The following is a 23,168-nucleotide window of genomic DNA, read 5'->3' on the forward strand; positions in this document are numbered from 1 at the left end:
CGCCTTTCCCCCACAGCCTGCCCCAAGATGTCCTCCCCGCGCCCCCACACGGCACCCCACCCCTCTCAGCCCCTCACGGCCTGTCCCGAGGCCGGCAGCCCCGCGGCGAGGGCCGCCCCGGTCGGTACGGCCGTCCCCTCTCCTCCCCTCCGCAGGGGTGGGCGCCGCGGGACCGCGCCGAGCTTCCGCCCGGGGAGCGGGGCAGGGCGGAGACAGCGGCCGCCGGGAGGGTACGCGGCGCGGCTAAGATGGCGGCTCCCCTGGCTGGACAGGCGGGGGTTGTGCTGCGGGACCTGGCCCTGAGATCCGCCCGCTTACGGGGCAGCTTCCCGGTGAGTGAGCCCGGCCCCGGGCCGCCGCATCCCGCGCCGGCGCCGCTCGTCGGCCCAGGCGCCGAGGGAGGGCGGTGGGCCGCGCACCTGGCGCTCTGGGGAGCCTCTCCTCAGAAGCCGCCCTTGCTCCCCGTCCCCTCAACCGCCGCTTTGCACCCCCCTGAAGCCGCCTTTCACCCCGCGGCCGGCGGGGACCCCCCCCGCCCCCGTTCGCAGCCTCCCCCTGTACGCGCCGGTTGCTCGCAGCTGGAGGCAGACTTTTCGCTTTCCGCCTTGGCGGAGCTCGGGCTGCTGCTGCTCAGGTTTGGTCGCCTGAAGGATGCGTTAAGCCCGAAGCCCTGCTGTGGTTTTAGCGGTGGAACTAAACAGAACAAGCGGCCCTCGCTCCGTCGGGGTCGGGGCAAAGGTCTGGTAGCGGCGCTGCGGCCCCGGTCAGCCCCTCTGCCGGGTCAGGGCTGAACCGACCAAAGCGTGACCTGAAGCGCCAGCTCTGAAAGCCTCCCTGTCCCTAAAACTAAAAGTGCTTTTCGTTATTTCAGCAGCAGAAGTAGGTGACACTGCGCGTGAAGTAACACCGTTTATCTAAACACGTTTCGGGTGGGCTTTGGCTTTGCGTTGGTGGCTAAGGTCCGGCTGGAGTGAGGACGCCCAGTTGTGCTCACCTGGAAAGGCTGGTCACAGCTCTGACTTCCCAGTGGTCCTGAATCTCAGAAGTGCGATGGGAAAGAGTAAAGGGGCCTCCTTGATGGGCTCACGTTCAGGAGCTCTCTTCACGTGTATCAGGAGTTCTTTATTCACCTTGACAGCAGACATGCTAAGGTAGAACGAGATACGTACATTTTAGACAGCTCTGGTGCCTTTGGCAACCAGTCTCTTTAATTTTGTCATTTTATCAGTTCAGCAGCTGCATGGGAATCTACTTTGGTCCACACTTCTGAGTGTAAGTATTTTCTCAGAAGCAAAAGCCTCCAGGGCGAACAAAGCGTGTTTCTGGCCGGTTCTGCTCTGCAGGTGCTGCTGCTGGGGGTGCTCGTGGCTGCCGATGTGCGGCTGCATGGGACGGCTGTCGGATAAAGCATGGTGTTGGCGCTGAGCATAACTTGCGTTGTACACCTACTTTCACGTGGTTTATTTTTTAACCTGGAGGAAGTTAGCTAGCTCGGTTTTAAATCTGAAATCTTTTGTGCCCAACTTTCCTTTTTTAATGGTCGGTATGGTATTTGGCAATTCAGTGCAATTGATGAATTGATTTAGTGTATGTCCATGTCATATATATATATATATATATAAACACAGATAGGGAGAGAGTGTGTATGTGTGTGTATATATACAGACACCTGAGTGTATATATACATATAGTTGTCTGTATACATACATACATACTTAAATCTATTTGTGTTGATGAGCAATCCTGTCAGTCCCAACAGTGTTTGGTGTGTATGTGTTACATGGTTGAAGATGTGTTCCTGCCATTGTGACTTATGTGACTCTGAACCTACAACAAGGAACTCAGAGGTAACCTCCCTGGTTTTCTGTGCATCCCTACTGTTGTTGTAAGTCTCTGATACCGAGGACTTTTGTTGGGCTTGAGTATGGAGCACTGTCTGGACAGAGTCATCTCAGAGTGAAGTGTAGAAAGTGCTTTGGTTGAGCTCGGTTTCAAGCCCCGTCTTTTTGTGGTGCTCCAGTGGGTATTTGAGGTGGAGGTGGAAATTAGGAGTTCATTCTCTATTCTGCCATCTCTCAAAGCCTGGAGTGATCCTGTAAATTACCCCACTGAAATCACTGGATATCTTGGGATATTAAGGTGGCCAACTTTTTTAAAAAAATTATCTTTTTTTTGTGTGTGTTACTTATGGAGATATTGAACTTGTATTATAAATCACATTTTATTCTGTTTCTGAACTCTGACAGATATTGAGAGCATCTCCCAAGATCTGTGCTTTCCAAGTAGACTATTTTCAAGAACCACATCAATACTGTATAACACCAAATCAGGTTCTTAATTTCAAAGTAAAATACTTCCCTGTAAAAAGGTCTTAATTTTTGCAATGTTACATTATATAATTCCTATCTAAGTAATCTCCTAATCGTTCACTGTTTCAGACTTTAAACTACAAATAAGTTCATCAACCAGAGTCTGGATTTCTGTACTGCAAAGTAGGATAAAGCATCTGAGAGTGAGAGTCCCTCCATTGATCAAGTTTTTCTTATTTGTATCATTCACTACTTAGCTCAGAGCAGAAGTTACACTGTGGCATTTATTTATATATTTACCATAAACCAGCAAAACCTGTCCTCTTCTCAAAGCCTATCACATTGTTCTTTTCACAGATAAAGGTCTTCCATATGGTAAGGGTATAATCAAGAAATACCAGTCTTAAAAGTTTGTTGTTTTGGTAACCCTATGTGAACAGATACTTGGTGGGTCTTTCCTCATAACCTTCAAGACTTACTATTGGAGTGGTGTTTGTATGCTTTGTATGTGTTGCTAAATTTCTTACTATTTCAAAACTTATGATGTTCATGGCTGTGTTGAAACAAGCTTTTTGAGAAGTTTGGTTGTATATTGTCATTATAATCTACACACAAACATTTTTCTGTGTAACTTCATTTTAGAGGTAGAATAAATGGTACTTGATCCTATCACATGAAAATATTTTAATCATCTTTCTGCTTTCCCTTTAGCTCTTTACTGTTTATAACTGTTAAACATTTTTTACTTTTTTTACTTTTTATATTCTTGATAGATTTGGTACTTTGTGCTTTTGGAGTTTAAATCTGACCAAGTGTTTCAAGAAGATAAAAGACAGATTTCAGTTGTCTGCGGTGCATGTGGACAAGCGTTTTAGACCTGCTCTTACTGGAGCAATATTTGTAAAGAGCTGTGACAAACGCTCCAGGGACCACTCTGCAGCAGAATTCAATCTTGTTGGCTAGCAACAAATAGGCTCCATTGAAGGCTGTTTATTTGAATGGGAGTTGGATTGGGCCCTTTGGGAGAATGCTGTGTTTTCAAAATAGCTTCAGATGCAGTGGATTTCAGCGATGAATATAAATGAGGAACAATTAAATCAGAATCATAAAAAAAATGCTTAAGGTAACTCTCCAGTTTTCTAATACAGTGAGCAGATTGGCTGGTGCATTATGCAACCCTATCCTAGCCTTCAAAACGGTCCTCAGTCCTGCCGTAACGTTTCCAAATTTCATGCATGTTGAAAATATAAAAAAAAAAAGGGGGCGGGGAGGGGGAGATGGAATTAAACATTATTCCTGTTATAAAGTCTACTGAATGCTATGTATATTAAAAATAGGGAACTGTAAAAGGTTGCTCACTGCAGATGCCCTCAATTCGTAGACTTGAATACCTATAAAGCCTCATTAATGCTGAACAGAAAGTTCTGTTTTTGTTAAGAAGCTATCAGCTGTGAGTTTAATGATCTTCCATGCAAGAGAACATTACTGAAAATAACTTTCAATTCATTACTTCTATGCCAAATTCTTACTTTTTTTCTTGGCTTTGTGTTAAGTTCTTGAAAGTTTCTTGAAAGTTTGGGTTGTTGTCCTGTTTGACTTTTCCTGGTTGACAGTTTTGCTATAATTTTTAAGGTTTTACATTTAGAGGCAGGAAATACATGAGCCTACAGACTTTCACAAGCATTTTTTTTCTATAGGTACCTAAACCAAATGACTGGAAAGCCCTCTTCAAACTCTACACAAAACTGAAATGCCAAAGCGGAGCAGATGTTTGTCCCACTCTTCCCTGGCAGTTCCATTAAACACATGGTTATTGAATCCTTTTTCGAGATGAAAGAAGGAAATGAAAACATAAATATAAACTTAGACTGTGATTTTAATTTTTTTTTTTTAATTATTTTTTAAGTTAGTTTTATATTGGTGGAACTTCTGCCTTGGGAGCAATCTGGCTCTGGCACAGATATTCACAGCTTTATCTTGAAGCAGAAAAGCTGCACTTTGCTGCCTTTATTTACCTTTGTACCTCATGTAGGTATAATCAGGGGATAGGGCTGGTTAGATAAGGAGACAGCCTTCTTGAACATGCCATTAGGTTGAGAATTAGCTGGGACACGTGCAGTCTTAAACCTGGCTGTGGAGAAGTAAACCCTTCTTCCTGACCCTCCATCTGAACTCCCAACCAGTTTACCCAAAGAAACTTCTTACCTTGCTTGGGTATATTTAGGATTCATTAAAGTTTTTGCTGTAAAATCAAGTGTTTTTTCATTGATCTGCCTCCTGAGGCAGTAGGTAAAGTATCAATAGACAAACTCTGTGTTTTCTTTACAGGTGTCTGGGTGATTGTTTCCTCCCACTTTTCTCTGGAATATTGTCAGTGCATGTGGCAATTTTTAAATTTTTTTTTTTTTTTTTTTTTTTTTTAAAACTTTCATTTAGTCTTTCTGGCTGATGACTGCCAACAAGGATGCTATGAAGAATGTGTGAAGATGTTGAGATTCTTTTGGGAATACAGAAAAGTGAGATGAGGGTTTAGAAACACTTAGGGTTTGGTGTTTTCTTAGTAGATAATTTCTCCACTATATTTTTCCCTCTCTTGTTTGGAAGGTTCATTTTCAGCAAAAATTGGAAATGTATTGATTTAGTGCTTAGAGATATGATTCTCCCCCTCCCCGCTTTGGGGACTCACTCACAGGTATAGTTCCAGGATGACTTAACCCCACCTGATATTTTTTTGTTGTTGCTGTTGACCACACCTGTAGTGAGTAGTTCAGCTCATTATTGCCTCAACCAGTCCAATCTTCCTGTGTATGTTTGAGACTATAATCTGCAGCTTTGAGCATATACCCTGAGGATTTTCTCCAGAATATTTTCTTCTTTAATACTCTCTGCTGAGAAAGCCAATTTCTAGCCATCTGTGAATCAGTTAGCTGTATACTCATCTCTTCCCCGCTCCATAGCATTTTAATAAAACACAGGACATAGAAATCGTGTTATCTGTGCAACTGATTATGACAGTAACTTTGGAACTGGTAATTAAACATTGATCCATAATTAATAGCTGGCTATTGATCTTATTTTAACTAGATAACACAGCAGGAGTAGGCATGAAACTTAAGAGAAGTTCAGATTGACTATTCTGAAAAATTCCTTAATAGTGGAAGTATGCTGTGCAGTTGAATAGATGCTGTGGAAGTCTCTGTAGCATGAATCATACTTAAAACAGATTCTGAAGTGAAGCTGAAGCCCTCCTTTAATATGGTAATGGAAATAAGAAAATAAGAACCCAAGATTGGTGGGGTTTTTTGCAGTGTTTTTTTTGTTGTTGTTGTTTGTGACATTATGCTGATGGTGATGTTCTTGTATAACTAGTGACTGTGAAGGAATTGAAAAATAGCAAGTATTTACACTTATTTGTTGGACCACTTTTTAAAATCTTCAGTTAAAATTTTATACTGATAGCACAAAATATATTCAGTAAATAAATGTTCTTGAGTTTCACTTTTTTGTTTTGTTTGTTTGTTTAAAAGGTGCTGGTTTGTTGAGCAGATTTACCCATGAGCTTTTTTCTTCCTGGTTTCTGTCTGGTCTCTTTCTGCTTATAAGTTTCCTAAACTACAAGAGTCTGTGTGCCAAAATTGAATTACATCTTCTTTTATTTCTGTGACAATCTGATAGTGTATAAGCTTAGAATCCAAAATCATAAAGCTCTAGGCCCTGTCCCCATTGGGCATGAAGGTGGATTGGGCTATTTCACTCAAAGACTGTTTCATTTAAGAAAAGCACTTTTGAAATATTTTGTGAGTCATAGATTGCTATTTATTTGTGTTTATTTACCTTGCACATTGGTAGTACTTGGTGACAGATCAATTTCAGTCCATCCTGTTTGTGCAGTATAGAGTCATAGAATGGTTTGGGTTGGAAGGGACCTTAAAGATCATCTAGTTCCAACCCCCCTGCCATGGGCAGGGACACCTTCCACTAGACCAGGTTGCTCAAAGCCCCATCCAACCTGGCTTGAACACTGCCAGGGATGGGGCAGCCACAGCTTCTCTGGGAAACCTGTTCCAGTGCCTCACCACCCTCACAGTGAAGAATTTCTTCCTTGTATCTAATCTAAATCTACTGTCTTTCAGCTTAAAGCCAAAACCCCTTGTCCTATCACTACATGCCCTTGTAAAAAGTCCCTCACCAGCTTTCCTGTAGGCCCCCTTTAGGTACTAAAAGGCCGCTGTAAGGTCTCCCGGGAGCCTTCTCTTCTCCAGGCTGAACAACCCCAACTCTCTCAGCCTGTCTTCACAGGAGAGGTGCTCCAGCCCTCTGATCATCTTTGTGGCCCTCCCCTGGACTTGTTTCAACAGGTCCATGTCCTCCCTATGTTGGGGACCCCAGAGCTGAACGCAGTACTCCAGGTGGGGCCTCACGAGAGTGGAGTAGAGGGGGAGACTCACCTTCCTCGACCTGCTGTCACACTTCTTTTGAGGCAGCCCAGGATACTGTTGGCTTTCTGGGCTGCAAGTGCACATTGCTGGGTCATGTTGTGCTTCTTCTCAATCAACACCAAGTCCTTCTCAGGGCTGCTCTCAACCCATTCTCTGCGCAGCCTGTATTTGTGCTTGGGATTGCCCTGACCGATGTGCAGGACCTTGCACTTGGCCTTGTTGAGCTCCATGAGGTTTGCACAGGCCTACCTCTCCAGCCTGTCAAGGTCCCTCTGGATGGCATCCCTTCCCTCCAGCCTGTTGACTGCACCCACCCAGCTTGGTGTCATTGGCAAACTTGCTGAGGGTGCACTCAGTCCTACCGTCCGTGTCGTTGACAAAGATGTTAAACAGCACCAGTGCCAATACTGACCCTTGAGGAGTGTCACTGGTCACTGCTCTCCACTTGGACATCGAGCTGTTGACCACAACTCTTTGAGCATGACCATCCAGCCAATTCCTTATCCACTGAGTGGTCTATCCATCAAACAGTGTCAGATGCTTTGCACAAGTCCAGGTAGTTGGTGTCAGTTGCTCTTCCCTTATCCACCAATGCTGCTGTAACCCCATTGTAGAAGGCCACCAGGTTTATCAGGCATGATTTGCCCTTAGTGAAACCTTGTTGGCTGTCACCAATCACCTCCTTATTTTCTGTGTGTCCTAACATACTTTCCAGGAGGATCTGCTCCATGATCTTGCTGGGCACAGAGGTGAGACTGACCCGTAGTTCTGCCGGGTCAGCATAGCACAAGGTAATGGTACTCCTGTGTGCATGGACATACACCCCTCTCTATGTGTTTCCCCTTGTTCTTGTATTTTACCTCTTGCTAGTAACATTCAGAGAAGCTGTTGTATTGCTTGATTTCTGACTTCCATCTTTGAACTGAAATTGGAGCCATTAGCTGCCTGACAGCATTTACCATCATTTAGCAAAGAGCACGCTCTGGTGGCCCAGAGCTTTGTTACTGGCTGTATGTGCAGGGTGTGTGTCTAGGGACGCGGTGTGTGGTCACTGGGTCAGATCCGTGCCTCTTTTTCCTGGGTGATTTCTATGGCTTAGGCAATGGGAAGCATCTGGAAAGCTGGAGGCAGCTGGTGGGGGTGTCCTGTGACTTGGCCAAGTGACCATCGCTCTGATCCCCATTGATACCAGGCATCCTTCCAGGGAAGGAGACAGCCTGAGAGCTCCTCTGCTTTCACTTAGTTCTAAACCTTTATTTTGAAGCCTCAAGAAAACATTACAGATTTTAAGGCATTGTAAACACTTGATGACTTAGCATCCCTCTTTTCTCTCATAATCTTTCTGCATGATGTGTTGGTTTTCATTATTATTTTACCACAAGATTAAATTTATGAAAAAAAATCAGCCTGCATCAGACATATTAAAAGAACAGCACAAAGGTCGCATCTTCTGCTGGAGTTGAGACACACTCAGAGCAACAAGGCTTTGAGGGAAAGGTTCCTTTCCTCAGAGTATGCTGCCTGCAGCCAGTTAGAGAGATGGAAAGCAGCTCCTCGGTGCATATGCTCCAGCCCTAAGGGGTGTTTTGAACAGCATTTTGGTTTGCTGCATAGTGCTTTATTGATTGGCCCTAGGGAGCAAAGTAGTTTAAATTTGCCTCTATCATTTGTATCTTTGTATAATTAATGATTTGGATTTTAGTTTTCTGCTTTTCATAATAAAAAGGTATAGATTTGTGTTGTTTACAGGTGAAGGACCAAAGGTTATGTTAATGTTCTTAGCAGCTAAATTAGTTTGTGCAAAAGCATTATAAATGTTGCAAATTTGCAGTGTGTAAAGTGCAGAGTGAAGATGTGACTCGTTATATAAAGTGCCTAGGCATTTTACATTAATAAGTTTGGCAATTTGTCTTAAGGAAGGTGGAACAGGTAAAATACTGACTTTGAGGATTCAGTGGGCAGTAATTCAGTTTGGAACAAAAGGGATATTTAATTTTTTAAAAAAAATTAAACTGTAAATGGCAGAGTTCTATTTGTCTGAAAATGGGTAGATATTTTGAGAGCATCAGTAGCAGCAACTTTAAACACCCATTCCTACAGTGTGTGTTTAGAATACTTCTGGACCAATAAGAAAGCTCACGGGAACAATAACTGGGAAAGATGAAAACCAGCAAGGTATTACAGGACTAGACAGACTCTGAGGAGTATAAACAATGAGCAACAGCCTCAATTTGCGTCAGGAGGAGAATCACTCTTACCGTAGTTACTTTACCTGTGGAGTCGTAACTCTTGTCCACTTAAATTCTTTGTGAGATGCAAAAGTTTTGTAGGAATTGTAAGGAATGAAGAATCAAGGGAGATTTTTGATCATGTTTGGTAGGTTTGTCTGCTTGTCCAGGACTTTTGACTAAAAAAATACGAAGCTGCAAATTAAAAACCAGATACAGATTACTGGTGGAACACTTCATCATTCTTTTGAGATCTTCCTCTGAGGGATCCGTGGACAAAAGAACAGTTTAATTTGACATCTGTTAATTAGTGGCAGTGAGGAAGCCAGTTACTGCCTTGTGGGGAAAAAAAAAAAAAGGTTGCTCATACATAATATTGATATGAAAATGTCTGGGAAATTCCAGTTATGGGAAAAGTTATATGTGCAAATCATAGATAACAATGATAAGTATAGGTAAAAGATATAGGTACTTATGATAATTATAGATTAAAGGGCTATTAAAAGCAACCAAATGCTTTTTATTGTCAACATATTACTTGCTTGAGGTCTGAAGATGGCATGGGAAATTTATTTTCTCTTAAATTTTCTAGCTTCTTCAACTCTGCCACTCCAAACACATTGGAAACAGTGAATCTATTTAATTGAATTCTTTCATGCAGAGTTTCAGTCTGGATTTGTTTTTCAGTTAAATGGCTCAGATTAAAATAGTTTAAAGTAATGCCATAAATTTCAGGAATAGAGGAACGGATATTTAGAGCTTGCTTTAAGCATGATGTGAAATGTTATGTGAGAGAGCAGCTGGAATGTATGGAGCTCCATCTAGGGAGGGTTGATGACCCGGCTGGTCAGGATTAGCGGGCAGACCAACATTATTGACGATGTTGTTGTATGTATCTGCTACAGACAGCTTGATCAGCAAGAATCATATGAAGCTTCAGACAACTGGAGGAAGCCTCATGTTAGCAGGCCCTGGTCCTCATGGGTGACTTAATTCACTCCAGTATCTGCTGGAGTGACAGTGCAACAGAGCACAAGTAATCAAGTAATCCAGGAGGTTTCTGGAGAGCATTGATAACAACTTCCTAATGCAGATGACTGAGAAGCCGACAATGGAAGATGCTACTAGACCTCACGTGTACAAACAAGGAAGAACTGCTTCGGGATGTGAAGATTGGGGCAGCCTGGATTTATGAAGGGGAAATACTTGCCCAACCTGATAGCCTTCTCTGGTGAAAGGACTGCTTCATAGTTGAGAAAAGAGCAGTGGATGTTGTTTATTTTGACAGATACAGCATGGGCTGTAATAAGGCACCAGGAACGAGGCTGGGAATATTCCCAATTTCCTTAATCAGTGAAGTAATGCCATCATCCTTTGGGCTTGGAAATTCTGTCGCATTGGATTAAACCCCTTTTCCTCTCTCTCCCTCCATATAGTCAGGCCGTATGTTTTAATAAGTTTATCAGTGTCATTCAGAACTATGCATACTCCTACTGTTTGTTTTTTGGGTTTTTTTTAAGCTACATTTAGTTTACTTGTGATCTATGTTATGACTATTATACGTTTGGATTCTGGAGCTGCATAGATCTTTTTATGTCAGGCACCAACCAAGGGTAGAAAAACCCTAGTGTATAACCTGCCTGTTTGGGATTTTTTCCATGTCTGCTCAGTTAGTACTTCTCTATGTAGTGCTAATGGAAGGGTTATTTTGGTCAGTCCATTTTCAAAATCTTCTAGCTGCCTGATAGTCTATCCAAGGTGACAAAAACATGGCAGAGGTGTCAGTCTGTCTGACGGGGAAGTGAGGAGTTTCAAGTTCTCCGCACTCTTGCAGCATAGTACAGATTATAGATTGTAACGTCTGGTCATTTTTCAGTATTTTCTTCCACTGGTGCGGTGATGTCTCATCCCACACCACACTGGTAGCATCTGTTAAGAGTGAAATAAAATTAGATTTTATGATTAAAAAGCAAGATACATGTTTTTAAGTCCCTGACTTCAGTAATAGGTGTTATTCCTTTGAAGGTCTAGTAACAGATATTCTGAAAAGCCATCCCTCATAGACAGTTGTCTAGGGTATTTTTTTAGGCCATTCCTATAGCAGTGGGAGATTTGAGGTGGAGATTGGATGTCTTGCTTGGTGTTTGTCACAGAGGAGCCCAGGGCCAGGAGGAGCACTTGGGCTGGCACTTCCCACCTCATGCAGGAGGTTGGCTGGGGTTTCTGGCTGGTTACAGATTGCATTTCTGCCAGCGGCTGAACACTTTGTTCATTACTTTGCTGTCTCTTATGAGTAGCCATTTTGGGTTGGCATTGGCTTTGCTGGTGACCTCTGTCACTTACTGCCTGATTAATGTTATCAACTGGCAGGTAGGCAGTGTTTTTAAAGAGCTACTCAACGAACATGCTTCTGATGAAGGATTGCTCTCCCCTACTCCCTTCGCTCGCTGATTAGCTTTTACTGTACGCCCAGCTTCCACGTGTCTGCAAGTCTCGGTCATTCCAAATGGCCGAGCACAGGCAGTGAACATGCCTGCGTTTTCAGGAAGCAAGAAATCAGAGATTGCTTTGTTTTAGGGATGACTTGAAATTGACTTTTATTTGACTGGAATGTTTGATCAGTGGTATTAGAAATGTAGAAATCCACTTTAAGGTCAGAGTCTGTGATGATGAAGAGATGCTGCTGCTTGTAGTGTCCTAGGCTTGCTTTGAGCTTTGAGAATGGCAGCAGGGTAAATTTCCAGTGTGAATAATGGAGAAATATTAATAAAGATATGACCTGCAAAGGAAGGAAAAATGTTCATAACTTTTGGCTTCCTATTAAAGGCATACGTTAATCAATTATTCTGTGGCAGTTTCTGGTTTCTCCCCAACTCTGAGCAAGCAGCCAGAAGGCTCTCTTCCTCTTGTATGTTTGTTCATTTGAGTTTGCTTCATGTCATTCTAAGTCAAACGGTCTAATTAAAATCAAGATTTATTAACAATAAAAGGTGTGAAGCAGTCAGACTTAAACAAAAACTGTGTACCAGTCATTTTTTTGGTGCTTCCAGGACAGAAACTGTAACAGTCCATTCTGCACTAGTTTGGTAAACCAGCTATGACTTAGGCATGCAGTAGAACTGTTTCTGTAGATGCTTTTCTGTATTTCTTTATTCTACTGCTGTGGGCATTTGCATCTTTATTGCTTGGGAGTGCTATGCTGCTTAGTGCTCAAAGTCATAATCTTCTGTGATGACATAATTAGGTAGCAGGGAAATTATCGTGATTTGACTTCAAGTATTAAAGAGCTGGAACAAAAAACTGTGATTATGCTTCAGATTTGCCTCTCTGTGATGAGAAATGGAGCTCAAACTGTCTAAATTGGCATTTTATTGGTGTTTTTCTTAAAATATCAGCGACTCCTAACACTTAATTAGGATGAAGTGTACAAAGAATTGATAGTGAGGATACTCTGAAAAGCATACTCTTTGTATTTCGTGGTTGGTGGTAAAATACTTTTAGAATTAATTTTTCCTGGTTATATTTAATATTTAAAGCATTTCTTCATAGTTGCATAAAAGTATAATTTTAATCTTGTAAAAAATTAGGAAGTTAAACACTTTGTAAGATGAGAACAAAAATATTAAATTTCCCCTCAAGATATTTAAAATAAAAGAATATTTCTGATTTGTGTGGAGAAGAGCTCGTTTCACTTTTTGAATATGTGGTGCATATCACCAACAATCTTCTTTCATTTGCAAAGGCAGGGAATGTATTACGGTATTTTCTGCAACTCATTATGCAGTTGTGTATGGTAGTGAGTTTATTTTCATCAGATACTTCAAAGCCCTTACTTTTTAGGTCAGGAAAGTATGCTTTTCCTAAAGCTTTGAAGTTTTAAATAAGCAAAATGAACATAATTTGACTAAAATTAATTACTAATGCAAAGCAGAGCTACTGATTCCTAGCACATTGACAAAAGCAGAAATTGAATCTGTGAATTCATATTCTTGTTTCCTTTACCCAAGCGAAGGCTCTGAAAATTGATTCCAGAATTATAAAGCTTCTGTAGGCACGCTTGCTTCTTGGGCACATGTGGATGTACAATAAGTATTTTTAATACTGTTTTATTCTGCTGAAGTTTGTTTAAAGAATGCAAGAAAAAAAATGTTTTGCAAATTTTTCTGAAGTGGGGAGGGCATTGTTTGCCCCTTTGAGTGGACTAGCAGCTTTGTGTTTGGGCAGGCTGCTTTGTTTTCTTGACATTGTGTTTGTTATGTGACCTTAGGCGTGTTGTTCAAACCAGAAAGTTTTCACATAGTCTGATAGAATAAGGAGCCTGCCATGTTTCAGCTGGGTTTTTCGAAGTTGCTGATTCACTGCTCAGGTGAACAGTAGTGGGACTGGAGTATACTCAGCTCTGCTCAGTCAGCCTTTCAGTGCTAAGCAGAATGCATCAGAGAACTTCTCGGTACCAAAAGTGTACTGTCACTTAATTTCCAGCAATTTCTATTTTGGTGTTTGCATGTGAATAGAGGCCTCAGTACTCTTCTGGGTGGAGGGGCAGGATGCAGGCTGTCAGGGATTTGGCTATGTCCTGCTTAATTTGGAGGTCAGTCTGTAGCAGCCTGACTGAAACGACTGCTGAACAATAGGCTGGCAAGGTACGGGAAATAGAATAGTGAGGTCAGGGTCTTACTGTTCAAGAGGACATTCTTTCCACGGTCTCCTCTTTTGAGGAGTACAGTCTTCACAAAACCATATCCACAGACACCTAGAAAGATCATCCAGGTGGTAGCTGTGAGGATCTGCCTTGTAGTGCACAAGGATGTGGGCTCAGATTCTGGTTTTCTGAGATAAGGAGAATAAGGATGACAGAAGGAGCTCAAGTCTGACCCTGTGCATGTTCCTGGTAGTTTACAATGGAGCTTAGTGGGTAGGAGAGTGTATTTACAGAATAGCTGTCAAAATCCCTGTGTGTAAGCAAGCTGTAAATAAGTCTATAAAGTATAATCATTACTGGAGACTTTAAATCTGCAATGAGTGAAGGACTTGCTTCAAGTTCATTCTTGTCTGTGCTTCCTTGCATGAGACGTAAACAGAAGAATAAATCAGAAAGCTGAGTTTATAAATGTGATTTAAAGGCACATTGGAACAGAATTGTGTAGTTTCTTTTTTTTTTTTCTTGAGCTAATGACCCAAATGAGTTCTGCAGTGTAGGAACATCACACCACGCTGCATTATTTCCAGGGGAGTGCAGAGGTTAAGCTTGGGATCAATCAGTTTGCAATCAGACTGACTATAAGAGGACAAGGAGGAGTACAAGATAAAATCAAAGAACATAGCAGGACAGAAAGGTAGAGAGAGACACATTCGGGAACCCTTGAAGTAAAAGGGTTTCTTGCAGTAGACAGCTATCAGGAACATTCAGGAGAACTGTTAAGGGAGGCATTATGGTTTTGTTAAAATAGCAGTTCAGGATTTTCAGTCCCACTTCCACACTGAGTACATTTACTAAGAAACTGGAAAAGCTTAAATAATCCTTACCATTTTATCTGCAATACTGTGAAATATCCAAGACAACTGAGATGCTTCTAAAACTTTGTGTTTTTCATGTGCATCTTGCTATGGCTTAGGTAAAAGGGAAAGGTTCCTGAATAGATACTGTTCCATTTTTTTAATCCAATCTATATGGCTTTGTAAATCCAAGTTTCAGAATTGTGACTAATGTGTGAATGAGTTTGGTGCTGTCTTCTGGAGTCCTCTTCTGTTTCTGTGGCATTCGTTAAAGTGCAGCAAAATAATACTGTTTCGTGTTGGAGCCACTGTGGAAAGATTTAGAAGGTGCGTTTTAATGAAAGAGATAAATAAAGCAAAGAAAGCCTTGACAGCATCCAGCCAGTTCAGAACTGATGGACGCACTTCTGATATTCCTCTTTCCCAGCCAAGGGATTCCACCATTGAGAGAGGAAAGAAAATACTTAATCAAAAATAAAGAGGGATGTTGAAGTATCTATCATTACATGTTTCCAAACAGAATATTGATTAATATATAATTAAAATTAAATATATTTTTTAATGGCAGGGAGTGTTGGTTTGGAGGTGGAAGAGGTAAATCCTCATGAGTATTTTACATATTTATTAATGAATTAATTTTGGGGTATTGGGTAGTGAATGAAATGTTCGATCCCCCCAGTCATGACAGCATTTGAGTTTTAATCTTAAAAAGCTCAAATAGAGCTACATATTTTTAGATTCAATTATCTTGCAAAGTTGACAGTTCAGCTAGTGAGCAAGTTTTGGGAAGGTTCACCCACTTCAGTGAGGAAATCGGGGGAGAGTGAAGGAGTTTGATTCATGACTTTACTTTTGGGTCAAATCCAGTAGGCTTATTTCTTTAGTTAAATCATTTGCTCTCCCAGGTTAATTTTAACATTCAGGGTAGGCTGTTCAGGTTGAGGCTGAAACTGTTCTTTTTCTAAATGGTTTCTGCAGGATCTTGCTACTTTGAACTGTCCTGTATTACTCATAAATGTCAGACCTTCTTACTCTGACTAAAAGTGCACCCTGCTGCAGTCTTTTGTGTCTGACTTCGTATTTTCTCCTTAAAAAGCAGAAGTGTGGCTTATATGGCCATAACACGTAGAGAGTATTTTATAGGTGTTTATTTGATATCACTTGCTGTTCATTTCTGTGATATTATTGAAATAAAACTCCTTTGGCAAGACCTGAAATTTGAAGGAGAAAGTAATATTGTTTCTCATTTAAATTGTGTATGAATAAATGATTACAAATTGACAGATATTGCTCATAGTGATTCCTTTCTTGAGTGAAAAAAACAATTTCTATTTCCTTCTTAATTTAGGAACTTAAAATTCTTAAGAGATAAAAAGAGAAACTAGAGGCAGCCCCAACACAAGCAAAGAGAAATTCTGAGTTGAAAGCTGCTTTTGTTTTCAGGGCCATGTTGCACTGCACTAAATCTGCAGACGGACAATCTTTTGTGACACTATTCCTGTAGATAGGTTAGAATTTGTTGGTAACAACACCAACAAAAAGGTACAATAGGTGGTTGTGTGGAAAATCCAATGTACTACACTCTTCCATGTCCCTAATCTGAGTCCTTCAACCTCTGCCCTGGTGAGCTCAGTAGAACTGGTGTATCATCTCAGCCACAGTTTCTCAAACAGTCCCTACCTTTTAGAGCAAACATATGTTAACACATGCCCAATTCAGCATGTGCCTCTGCAAGGGTTTATAAAGCACTGACGCTTGTATGCCAGGTGGGCACTTTCTCTCACCTGTGTTCAGGAGGGTCAGAATCCCTGGGTGTAATTTCCCATGCACATAGATGTGGAGTTTTCTGCTGCAGCAAGTAGGTTTTTAAGTCTGTACAGTTCTGAAAACTTGTGCCTTTTTCAGAGAGCTCATCCTGAGGATTCACTGCTAGGCTTTTATTACTGCTTTAAATAGTGTACAATATGTTCTGGTTTAATTTGTTTTGAAACAATTCAGCCATACTTTATAATGCCTTATGGAACTCATCAATACTGCCTGTATATCTGTCTAATAAGAGTTCAGTAAATTAGCATAATCATTAAACAAACAAATTCTCATTCTGTTAGTTATTGGTGACTGCTTGTTTCTCAACAGACAAGTGATGTCAACTGACCTTTATTAGTTTTTAGTATGCTTTGTTATCTACAGGTAGGTAATCTGTAGTTTATATCCTTGCTTTATTAAGTTGCATTAGATTAATCACTGCTGCCTGGCGATGGAAGAAAAGTAGTTTCTTTTAACTAAAAGGATGAGATGACTAAATATAACTGCTTTAGCTTTTCAGTTAAAATACCTTCCTTTTCTAAAATTGACATGTTACTAGTTCAAGAAAGCTCTTCCCTTTATTTCTTTGATGTTTGTCACCATCTTGATGTTTCCTGCTGTGATGCACTGTGATTCCTGCCTTCCTATCTCTGTTTTGCAGTGGCTCCTATTAAAAGAACCTTGCAACATGACAAGAGAAATTGGTTTTTCCTTGAACTATGTGAAAGTCTTCAGGGGAAGATTTAACTAAGCGCTTGTTTTGATTACATGAACTAGAATTAAAATGGTGACACAAACACCTAATATAGTAATAAAAAAAATAATCCTTTGATTGCTTTAAACCATGGACTTCTGAACTATAGCTCTTCTGGAGTGTTACTGTTCTCTACAATGAATTGCAGTGAATTTGAGTAATTGTTTCAGAAGGAAATGTGCATTTGAGTCATCAGCGTGTAGTTTCACGTTGCCTTCCCCAGGCTTGGTTTGCAACAGGCAGTGCAGTCTCATGTGTCCACTACCCGCGGGTAAGGGCAGGCTGTTCTCAGAAGGGGTGCTCCTGCCCTCACCGCTGCATTGCTGGTGTGTCTCTTGCACTGGCTCTTGTCTTCACCTGGTCCTCTGGTGGGCTGGGTCATGGAGTTAAGTGGGCAGCAAAAGAAGCTTTCTGCAGGGTTAGCTCCACTTCAGGCTCAGGGGACACGAGGGAGGGCGTCGGAGTGAGCGGCTGGGGAGCTGTGGTTGCAGCTTGCCTCCGGGTCATCTGAGCAGAAACGGGAAACCACAGCCCTGTAGTAATGACTTCTTCCCGTACATTGGCTTCTCGGTTTCAAGTCACACAGAGCATTTGGCTATTAGAGGGGCTATATGGCTGTGTGAGGTATGTCAGCAATATATGGGAGAGTGGTGGTGAAGTCTAAACTGGTGTCAGCTTTGTTTGGGAGACTGCATAGGGCAGACGGGGTAACACAGCACTAGTTTTCCTGGATTGCAGAAGCACATGGGAAGCAATTGGTTGATTAGTCGAGTGTGCTGCTATTTAAGTGTCACCAAACTGCCTATGGGTTGAGCTGATACACTTCTCCTTCAGTTTAAACATGACTTAAGGGTGGATTAGTGTTTTCAGAGGCTACAGAATCTCAGTTTTGAATAAGCTCATTTGGGTAATTGAAAAGCAATATTAAGGCAATGTGGGGAAAAGATTTTCCAAATTAGGATTTAACTTTGGGTTTTGCTATCAAGATTTGCTCACTCAACATAATGGCTAGATTTTCAGTAATATGGACTTCTGAGCAGAAACAGTTGCCTGTTTCACTCTTTTGAAGTTTTTAAAGTTTGTATACTTAAACAAAACTTATGCTTTCCAAGCTCTTGGCCATCCTCTCAACTGTCTGAGTCTAATTTTTGTAAATGATTTAACAGTAGAAATCCTAATCATAATATTAACTGTATGCTCCTTTTATAAGCAAGCCCCTAATTTTTCTGGGTTTTTTTTGCCCATATGAAGGAATCATTTATTTATTTAACATAGACATCTTGTTTCAGAGAGTCATATAGCTGTTAGGAATAGTAATAATTATCCACCAGAACAGGCTGTCTAGCTTTAGTAAACAACAATGTAGTGGCATATTTCATGTGGCTTTTTTTTAATCTTATTTGAAGATGAGTTACATAAACCTTAACAATTGCAGCGACAGATCTCATTCATTCTGAACTACAGTTTAGTAGTATAAAACAGTAAATTGCCCCTACAGTTTATTTATCAAAATGTCATAGCCTTTAAAGAACTGGGAAGTGTGGTATTTTTTTTTTTCTCTGAGACATACTGCATTTTACTGCTCAAGATATTTTGTGTGGTGTATTTTAAGTAATAAATTTGGAACTAAAAGGCCTATAACTGTTAACTAGAGTTTGTGTGTTGCCTTTGTGTTAATTCAGTTAAAATAAATTCCCATTTGTAGGAATAAATAATGGAACTGAACTCTTAAAAGGTCTTCAGCTGCACCTGTGAAAGATTTTAAAATCAAATGCTGATGTTTAAGGTCAAGATTGGTTACAGAGTTTTGATACAAACTATAAGAAATAAGCAATTCCTAACTGCTGTGGACAAAGGTATGGAAACTCTGTTTTTGTCAGGAAAATATTCAAGACTTCTTAAACTAGCTCACAGAATCAGTTTTATCCATTATATCACAGAAGTCTAGATTGAGACTTTGACCAAAATGCTCAGTGTTAGATGAAGCTGATAGTCTCTGATGATACCAAAGGGACTTGGGTATTGTATCCAAAGTGAGCCATTTGGGATGTTGATGGAACATGGTTTCCTCTGCGGCTTTTAAATAGGATGGTCTGGATGCTAACTCCTGCTTTGGAAGATTAAAATTACTGTTTTGTGGTAGCGAACAGGACATTACTTGGAAAGGACATTTGCTGTCCTGTTTTTCATAATATACCCGTAGGTATGTGGCCTTAATCATCTTTGGAGAGAAGGGGATGTGTGGTTTGACTTAACATGGCAGACCTTATAGCTGATCAGTCTTATCATGAGTCTTTCCAATTTCTCTTGTGCTTGAAATACTTGCTTTCATACAGAGCAAACTAATCTCTGTATGTTTGCTTTTTATGCCTTACATTTGTGATAAACTTTTTCTATTTAGTGTAGTGCCTTTTTTCTAAATTTTTGTTTCTTGTCAGACTAACTCTACGGATACTTATTCTTTATGTCAGCACTGCCAGCAAACTCAAATAAATGTTTTAGTTTGTTTTCAGTGGCTTATGTGGTATATTTCAAGTATATGATCTAATAAAATGTACCTGTACCGTGGTGGTTTATATGAAGGTATGCCATTTAGTTGTATTTCTGATGGCTCCTTTTTGATAGGAACCTCTCCTACAGCTTTGTCAATTACAGTAGCTGTATGTCAATAAATATAATAAAGGTTTATTTCTTATATTGATGAATGGTATGCTGTTTCATTACTGTCATCTTTGTGTATCTGGTTTTTTTTTCATATGTGCTTGGAATTGTATTACAGGTCAGAGTGCACAAACTGAATAAACTGGAATGGTGTAGCATGTGTTGGGTAAGCAAATAGTTGTTTTTTTTTTTTCATTAGATGCTTTTATTTTAGATAAGATATGCTAAACACACTTGCCTTTTATTTTGGATACAGAATCCATCTAAAAGACCTCCGAATAAACACCACAGCTTTTCTCCCCAAATGACTTATTTCCAGTATAACCATTACAATATAGTCCATATTTATAAAACTTGATACTATATACATTTGACACATAATTTGCATTCATGCAGAGATAATTTGCCTTGGTAGAGCTGTTTTATACTGGCACAGGATCTGTTAGCACAGTTACAGCTACATTACTTCAGTGGAGCAGCAGTGTGGGGGGGAAAGTAGTATGCATTTATTTGACCAGCTTTAGCGCCAGGTACTTTTAAGAGATCTATCTTTATTTCATGATGTTAATACTGGCTTCCATTCATACTGTGAATGAAAAGGGAATGTTGGATGTCACTAAAGTGTGTCTTCCTTTTAACAGTCATGCAGTAAAATGCGTTAAACTATGTTAATGTAAACAGTAGAGCTGCTCAAATTATATAGCTGTGTCAAGGGATGTTCAATTATCCCAGAAATTTGCTTAGTGGTAGTTTTGTTGTTGTTGGCCATTTTTCTTTCGTAGTGCTGATTATCACTGGATTCTCTTCCCTTAGCTAGAATTATTTTGCATTTTCCAAAAGTACAGGTTTAACCTGAAGAGACTGGCTACGAGAAAATAAGTATTTAAAGGTAGGGGGTTTTTTTAGTGAAATTGTCTAAACATGATCACTGAACTCAATATGGTGAAATACGTAGTTGTGGATGCTTAGCCAAGGTAGTTCCATGTAGAATTAGGCATGAAATGGCACAAAATTTTTTGAAATTAAGTTTCTTAAGACCATAAAGTCTCAGTTGTAATAGAGTTTATAATTTGAATCTTCAGTTGTTTGTCAGACTTGGCCTTTCAGTTCTTTTCAACAGTTTCTTCATACACTTGTTACAGAAGAGAGTTAAGCGATTCATTTATGTTTAAAAAATATATATGGTGCTTAACAGTTAGAATTGTACTGGTAGGTAGTGGGGTCTGCCTGAAAACACTGCTTTCCAGCCCTTGTTGCTATTTTCAAAAATGATTTAACTTTTATTTTGTTTTTTTTGAAGAGTGGTATCTTGTAGTAGTAACTTAATGAGCTGAAGGGTAAGTGCAAAGTTGCAGTGATTGGTAATACTGCTGGCTAAAAATGTCGTAAGCGTCAGTTGTTCTACTGACACAGCTACTTGTAAGGCCCTGCTATGAGCTGATTCGGCTTCAAAAAGCCACTGATTTTTTTACGTGTGTTCACGTCATCATGGTGTTTTCTGCTTGTTTGTTTATTAAAGCTTGTCTCCTTATCTTACCTACTCCAGTGTGACACTATTTGGTACCTGCTGCATACATGCTATACGGCAGTATTTATGTGAAATCATCAGTCTTGGAGTCAACCTTAGAGGTTTTACCAGGGAGGCCACAGAGTGAAAAAACATTGTACTGAGCTGATACTGAGCATATAGGTTCAGATAAGAAGTAATCAGTAGTCTAGTTTGATGAAGCTTGCATTTACCGATGCTGCTTTTCTTTTGTGGGTATATGGAACATATATTTCTGAGCACATTTTTGCCGAGGTAGTTAACATGCAATTTGCAAACTTCTCAGTGAATATGTTAAGAGAGTTTCTCCTGGTTTTATGTGTGTGTTTTCTTTTTTCAAAAGCGAGCACTCAAAAGATACCTCCTGGGTCATCTGAAAGATGCTGCTTATATATAAAAGGACAAAGAAGTCTCTTTGTTGCAGTGTTTTCTAAATCTTTTTTTTATGTATATTGAAGGTGATTTCTGCTATAAAATGTACTTGTAGTTTCACTCCTTTTAAACTATATTGTTATTTTTTTAGCCCATATTCAAATAATGCAAATTATTTTTTGTTGCCATGGGACAGCTCAAGAATTGGCAAACTGAGCAGTGGAAGAATCCAATGCAACTAGTCTCCAAATACATTATTCGTTCAGAGCCCTTAACATTTTATATGTAAACAAATGAACAAAAAAAGGTGGGAAGTAAGAGATTAGGTAGGTTATGTGAACAATCAGTTCTTTTTCTCTAGCAGTAGTCAGTAAACCAGGGATACAGTTATGCAACATCTGGCCTTGTTAAGATGGTCAGGAAGAGATGTTTGATTTCTTGATGTGTATGCCATTCATTTTAATGATACTATACACATGTAATTGGACCAAACATGGTATCTAGGTATATAAAGAAGTAACTTTGAACAGAAGGCTTGTTGAGAATAAAATACTCAATTACTAATAACAGTACTTCTCTGAAATCCTCACCTGTCTATAGACCTTTGGTCCATATTACTGTGATTCTGACTGGTAAGAAAAATTTTGCAGGGTGGAGAAGGGAAGGAAGATGAGAGGTGAACCTCAACCATATGAATTATTTTGCTTTTGGAAAATACCAAATAATTCTAGCCAGCAGGAGAGGATCCAGTGTGAAACTTGCACTTGATTAGATAATTCTGCCTTAATCTCACTTCATGTTACTGTTCAGTTGAGGCCTTTCGTTCCACTTACGTGAGTTTGGGGATTTTTGATGCTGTTGTCAGGCTCTAAGGAAGTGTTATCAGTTGTAATAGAGTCCTATTTAAGTATATTAATCTCTTTGATAAGCACTTATGTTAGAAATTTAATCTTAGGAAATATCTTATTAGGAAGAATTTAATTCCTCTTTAAAACTTTATTATTTTAAATAATAAATTTTATACAAACATGGATATGTGCTACTAGTGGATGTTTTTCTTAGTTTTATGAACTGATTTATTCTTAAAGCTTATTTGTGATTTAAAATAAAGGAGAAAAAAAACCCCTTTCAACTTACCTGGCATATCTGAATCTCAAATAAGAGCTACTCTTCATCTACAATGTGTATATCAATACACAACATACATAAAGAGCTCATATGAAAGCCTTTTTTTCTTGTAGTAATATAAGGTCTGTTGGAAGTCTTCAGCAGAGCCATGAATGATACTTATTTTAGCCTTTTAATAAGAACTTGCTTTCAAAAGACTAAATCCTTTAGTTTGAGTTTTTCTTTATTCCATTCCATGAAAACTTATTGTCTGGATTTTAATTTAGGCTCACTGGAGTGATTTTAAGTTTTTCTTTGTTATAGAAACTGTAGCTAACATGCTAAGAAGTAAAATGCCACTAAAAACAGGTTTAGAAAGATGCATTTAAACCTACAGCCCTTCTTTGGGCTGTTCAGAGCTTGACAGAAGTTAATATTCAAGATTAAGGT

The 23,168-nt window shown here is 39.8% G+C and overlaps 1 protein-coding gene across 1 annotated transcript in view; it reads left to right on the top strand.

The window, feature by feature from the left end:
- Nucleotides 1–248: 248 nt before the first annotated feature.
- Nucleotides 249–23,168, top strand: part of SUCLG2 (succinate-CoA ligase, GDP-forming, beta subunit) — a 132,917-nt gene continuing 109,997 nt past the window's right edge. The window contains exon 1 of the mRNA XM_010570812.1: nucleotides 249–332. Coding sequence (XP_010569114.1) covers nucleotides 249–332 — 84 coding nt within the window. The remainder of the gene's footprint in view (nucleotides 333–23,168) is intronic.

Source organism: Haliaeetus leucocephalus, unplaced genomic scaffold (assembly GCF_000737465.1).
Source record: "Haliaeetus leucocephalus isolate CR32 unplaced genomic scaffold, Haliaeetus_leucocephalus-4.0 Scaffold2, whole genome shotgun sequence".
NCBI lineage: Eukaryota > Metazoa > Chordata > Aves > Accipitriformes > Accipitridae > Haliaeetus > Haliaeetus leucocephalus.